Source organism: Sebastes umbrosus, chromosome 9 (assembly GCF_015220745.1).
Source record: "Sebastes umbrosus isolate fSebUmb1 chromosome 9, fSebUmb1.pri, whole genome shotgun sequence".
NCBI lineage: Eukaryota > Metazoa > Chordata > Actinopteri > Perciformes > Sebastidae > Sebastes > Sebastes umbrosus.
This window is the reverse complement of record NC_051277.1, coordinates 5,229,780-5,235,794: the sequence shown is the minus strand read 5'-3', so window position 1 is coordinate 5,235,794 and position 6,015 is coordinate 5,229,780. Positions and strand designations below refer to the sequence as shown.

General features: G+C 42.3%; 1 protein-coding gene across 8 annotated transcripts in view; it reads right to left on the bottom strand.

Annotated features, from left to right (window-relative positions):
• Positions 1 to 588: 588 nt before the first annotated feature.
• The window catches only part of pcdh19 (protocadherin 19), a 67,760-nt gene continuing 62,333 nt past the window's right edge, over positions 589 to 6,015 (bottom strand). For all 8 annotated transcript variants that reach the window (XM_037780210.1, XM_037780212.1, XM_037780211.1 and 5 more), the window contains exon 5: positions 589 to 3,275. In XM_037780210.1, the coding sequence (XP_037636138.1) occupies positions 2,716 to 3,275 (560 nt within the window). In that variant the 3' untranslated portion in view covers positions 589 to 2,715. The remainder of the gene's footprint in view (positions 3,276 to 6,015) is intronic.

The following is a 6,015-nucleotide window of genomic DNA, read 5'->3' as shown; positions in this document are numbered from 1 at the left end:
AGGTCAGGTCAGGTGTGTGTATGTCGGCGAACTCTGGGCTAAATCTTGCCTGAGTTTCCAACTTGGAATTCCAACTTCCAACTTGTCCGTGTCAGAGGTCTGTTTTTTTTTTTCTCCAAGTTACAAGAACAATGGATCACAGCATATCTCCTCTATATTACACAACCTCTCATGACATCACAATATGCTCTGAAGTCTGTATAGACGACGGTCTGGGTATCATTGGATAATCTGTAACTCATTTGCAATTTTAAAAAACGAAACAACAGTAAATCTGTTATTTGTTTAATACGACGGAGTATTAGGGCCACATTGAGGAAAACAAAAAAAATCTGAGATTTCAGGAATAAAGTCATAGGTTTACGAGAAAAGTCGTAATATTATGAAAATAAAGTCATAATATTATAAGTATATTATTTTCTTTTTTTCTCGTAAGGTTATGACTTTATTCTCAAAATCTCAGATTTTTTTCCCACAATATGGCCCTAATGCTCAGTTGTAGTTTAAGACCCCCCCCCCCAATGATACCCAGACCGGGAACCTTTAAAATAGACTTGTGTAGAGTAAAGACAAGGAAACCAAGCAGAGAACATTTAATAGTTTAATTATAAGCTGCTGTATACATTCAGTGATTATTCCGATTTTCATGTTGCCAGAAGCCATGGGTGAGACCAGCAAAACATTCAGCTACAAGATCTAGTTTGTTGTATGCACTTTGTCAATTTTTCATTCATATTTTTCCACATTGTACATAGTTTACTGCAAAGCAACATAAAACCACATTGCTGATGTGCAACACGGTTCCTCTGTAAACCGTAGTTCGTTCAAACATGATTCCACCCAGTCTGTTGTGCGGTGCTCGTAGGAGGGGAGAGCCCTGTTTATACCGCTCTGGTCTCAACCTTATCTTTGAGATCAACTGAACACAGATGGCACAGGGTGACAGCAGTGCTGAGCAAAGCTAGTCTTTGCGTCCGAATGTCAGTCGAGGCTGGAAAAGTCTTGTTTTAAATGTGATTGGGCCCGATAGGAAAAGGCGACTCATTAGACAGATAAAATAGGTGGAACCCTGTAACCAGCTCGGAGAACTCTGGGAGCCGTTCTGTCTCCTCCTTAGATACTAAGATTAAGCAACATCCTGCAAGTTCTTAAGGTTTTGTTTGCATCTTTTTTGGTTTCTTTTGCTATCTCACTCTAAGCTCATTGAACTGACACACTAATGTTGGTGCTGATATCGCGTTTTTTTTGTTTGTTGTTTTTTGTCTTTTTTTTTACATTTTCTAGTAGCCCACACAGAAACTTGATGGCACAAGAACTGACCAATAAGAAACTCTTTACAACAAGGTAGACTGCAACAGTTGCCAGGGGGTCACACAGTAAACAAAAAAATAATCCAAGTTCATTTTGAAAATAATAATAATAATAATAAAAAAAAAAAAATCAGATTCAATATAAAAGCAAAAGACAAATGAACCAAAGCAAGTTAATTTCAAGTATAACTTACTCATAAAATAACTACACAGCATTAAATATTCTCATTATACATTTTTAAATTATTTATAAAATATATTTTGGCATATATGTTTTTTTTTATTTTTGTGTTTGTGTAACAAACGCTACTGTAGCTTCAGTTGAACACCAATGTTTATTTGTTTTTTTCTCTTGAAACAAAACATTAAAGGGATTGTCACATAACAACAGGTTATTAAAAATGATAATAGTAAACCCCTATAGAGGGTTTCACATAGCAAGACATGAGTGACGATCCCTTCTATCCTAGCCCCATAGTCAAAAGTCAAAAAAAGTACAAGACCAGAGCACAAAGTTCTAATTTGTGCTCCACTGGCTACAATCAAGGTTGGGCACAGGAGATTTCAAAAGCAGTCTTTTTTTTTTTCCATACAGCTCATTTTGAACACAAGGATCGTGTCTGTCCCACTTCCAGTGTTCAGAGCGGCTGGGCAGATAGCGAGAGTTCATTTAGCTCCATCCTTGATAAAATATAAATACTGTAAAGACCTCACAGTCTGATGACACTGGGATGTCCTCGGGGATACGAAGAGAAAGTTTCTCTTATTAGTCGGGGGCAAATGAGAGTGGGGGGGGGCGTCTCTTTCCTCCCCCCCACCCCCCAACACCCCCCTTGAATGCACTGCTGAAGGAGTAAATTGGGAATATCTTTAGATGAATCCTGTGTATGTCGTTTATTACATTGATGGAGCTCACTATACAAAGGAACAAAGAGCGATTTTGGCAGCTAGAACAAACTGCAAAACCAAAGAAGGCAAATATCAGTTTGTGATACAAAAGTAGTTCAAAAGGCATAACTGTACTTATGAATCGGCACCTCGGGTGTCCAAACACGCAGATGTCCTGCTGCTTTGGCGCTGGAGAGGTCCACTGGCCACGTCCATGCAGTCAACAGTAACCTGCCTGTCCACTCAGAAAGAAAACTCAACAAAAAAGCAAAACAAGGAAAAAAGTACTGCGACTACGACAAAGCCACATCCACTACCTCGCCTCGAGCACACAGCTAGCTGCAGCGCACTACAGTCCATCATCCTCAGTGAATATTGTATACTGCAAATGGGTGTGTCTCTCTATACGTCCACAGCCTGGCTTCCTTCTGTGTACACAGCTATTGCGGGGTACATATATGTGAGTTTACACGGCATGTGTGCATGAATGTTGGTGCGTGTGTCGTAGAGGAGCTCGCTAAAGCACAATGTCCTTCAGGCGCTTGCTGCTGGGGGACTCCTTGTCTCGGCCGTCGTGGAGAAGCGTGTTGATCTCCCTGACAGCTGGCTCACTGTCCTTCCCCTCCGGCTGCCGCAGCAGGCTGTGGTTGGCGATTCGCTCCGCGTCGCGGCATTTCAGCGTGTTGTAGGCAGACGACGGCTTGGACACGGGGCTCTTCAGGTGCACGGGGGACGTGATGGGGCTGGCGGCCTCGCGCCCGTTGCCAGCTTCGCGGACAGCCCCTCCATTGGCCTTGGGGCTGCACACCTGAGACTCCTGAGTCCGCTTCCCCTTTAACTCTCCCCGCTCCACGTCCTCGGGTCCATCCTTGCCGAAGGTGGCAAAAGTCCTCTTGGCGGTGCCATCCTCGTAGTGGGGCACGTCCACCGTGGTTGCCTCGATGGACAAAGCGATGACGTTGCGGCCGTGCTCGGGCGACTTGGCACGTGCCGGGATGGGGTGGCGAGGCATCCAGCAGCGGTCAGAGTGGCCGAGGATGCGACACTCGTCCTGGCAGTGGAAGCCTTCGCTGGGATCTGTGGAGACACAGAAGAAAGAGAAAACACGATTAGATTTGTCTGTAAAAATCTGCTTTATTTTCAACTTTAATTCTCATTTCTCTTCCATGTGGCCTTTGATTTAAGTAAACCTGTCATAAAATAATAGAATAAATAAATGAAAATCAATGCTGCCTTTTGTTTTAATCGAAACAACCAAAGCCAAACATCTCTGAATGATTCGCTTGCAATGCATTCCTGCGTCCGCTCAAGTCTGCAGTCCCGTTAACGCAGCTCACTGATAACTAGAGCTGGATGTTTGGGCCACTTCTAATGTGCCAATTAAATTATGTATTGTTAAATCAAAAGTCCATTTGCAACTCTTGTATAATTGGGTTTTCTGCAGCAACACCAGATGAAAGGCAGGTTTAAACAGTGCGATCAGATATCTCTCAGAGAGAGACACCAGACGAGTTGCGGTGTTGTTGCCTGGTTCGTCTCTCCCTTCCTCTCTGTCTCTGTCATCTGGCGCCGTGTTATAAATATGTAATGATGTTTAACGCTGGAGTGAAAAAAAGATTTGCCTGAGTCTGTATAACTGCACTCTATCGTACGTTGTTGTTGTGTTGGCGGGGAAGGAGGACTTTCAAGGCAGTTTTTGCAGCAACAGAAAAAAAGTGTCATGCTCTCTTATTCAAACTGAAATGAAGTTGTTCCTCTTTGTTTTAATTCACATATGCTGTAATTGTTGAACAGTCAAGAAAGATGTATAGTTCACACTCCCAGCCCTAGAAAACACAATTAAAAACCTCTCTATGCCACCGTGATGTTGTGTTTCCCACCTGAGTTTCTCAGTCTTGAGAAAAGAACCTGCCACACACAGATGCGCAATGACACATTTCTTTCGCTCCCCAACTACTCGTTTCACTCCTAGCGAGAACCATCCTCCGTTCCAGAGGCCCAAGGTGACAAGAGGGGGATTGTGAGAGGGATTGCCATCGACCCAAATGCATACGCTTACATCTGGCAATCGCAGCTTGACAGATCACCTAATTAAAATCACTAATGATCTGTTTTTCTCCCTTCTTTCCCGCACTCATGAGAGGCACCTCTGCTTTAGACCCCTGGGGATCGATATTTAAAGATTGGAGACGGGCTTTTCAGGGACAGATATGCCAGAGCTGTCTCTCATAAAGTATAATCTGATGAGACTGACAGATAACATGGTGACTAAATGACTGGATGCATGAGTAAAAGGGTATCGCGGGGCTGTTTGAACCCGGAGTTCTGGAGGGACCGTCATCGTGCTTGAAGGCTGAAAATGAGAGCATGAGTGACCGATGTCCGCATGAACGCTTCATAACGAGACAGAGGCGGCACAGATATCAGCTTCCTTTGATGGCGTCTGTGTCTAGACGCACACAGACGTGGTATTCTGCTCAATAATTGCAGATGAGACATCATCCTCATCCTTACAAGGGACGCCATTGTAATACTCAATAAATCTTACAGGAATTCTTTCTATGTAAAAAGCATTAACTTCATGAAACATCATTACATACTATCATCCACATTATCCATGCTGCAGCACAAATAGGCAGTTCTATAAAGTCTCCTTTTATGAGGCCAAAAGGTAAGAATGAGCAAATTGGCTATATTCTCCACTCCTGTATGTATGTACATTTGCATGAATGCTGATTGGTTCGAGGGACTGCGCCGGCGGCAATCAGGGAGACAAAAGGCATGAAGCTGGCAGTTTTTGTTTAAAGAGAATGGACCCAATCAGAACGTAATAATGTAATCAAAAGTCTTTACTGAAGTCTTTACCAGGTAGCAGGAGCATAATGGAGGGCGATGAATAATAATGATATAAAAAAACATGCCCACACGTTGGATTAGATCGTCCACTGCGGCAGGATTTTAAGACCGTTTCAAATCCCATGTTCTTTTTTTAAACTGATGCTTTGTCATTAACTGAACTTTTAACTTTTTGATGACTTTTCTTTGATTAATTGCTAATAATAAGGATGCAAATATTTTAATATAGTCATAGTAGCAATGTTAAGTATATTTGGAAATATTATATTTTAGTAACGGCTGTCAATCGATTAAATCGTGATTAATCGCAAATTAATCATGTTTTTTTATCTGTTCAAAATGAGATTTGTCAAGTATTTAATACTCTCATCAACATGGCAGTGGGCAAATATGCTGCTTTTTGCAAATGTATGTATATATTTATTATTAGAAATCAATTAACAACACAAAACAATGACAGATATTGTCCAGAAACGCTCACAGGTACTGCAGTTAGCATAAAAAATATGCTCAAATCATGACATGACAAACTGCAGCCCAACAGGCAACAACAGCTGTCAGTGTGGCATCTGCATGTGATGATCATAAAGTGGGCATGTCTGTAAGGGGGAGACTAGTGGGTACCCATAGAACCCATTTACATTCACATATCTTGATGTCAGAGGTCAAGGGACCCCTTTGAAAATGACCATGACAGTTTTTCCTCACCAAAATGACCTAATGAGAATGTGACGTGTACAGTCAAGGGCGTAGATTGCGTTTCAACAATTTTCACCAAAAATGTCTTTATATCCTGAGGTCAGAGGTCAAGGGACCCCTTTGAAAATGGTCATGCCAGTTTTCCCTTGCCAAAATTTAGCCTAACTTTGGAGCGTTTTAGCCTCCTTCCCGACAAGTTAACATGACATGGTACAGTCGGACGGGATCGGGTGTCAGAGGGTTTGATGATTGCTTTTTAGGG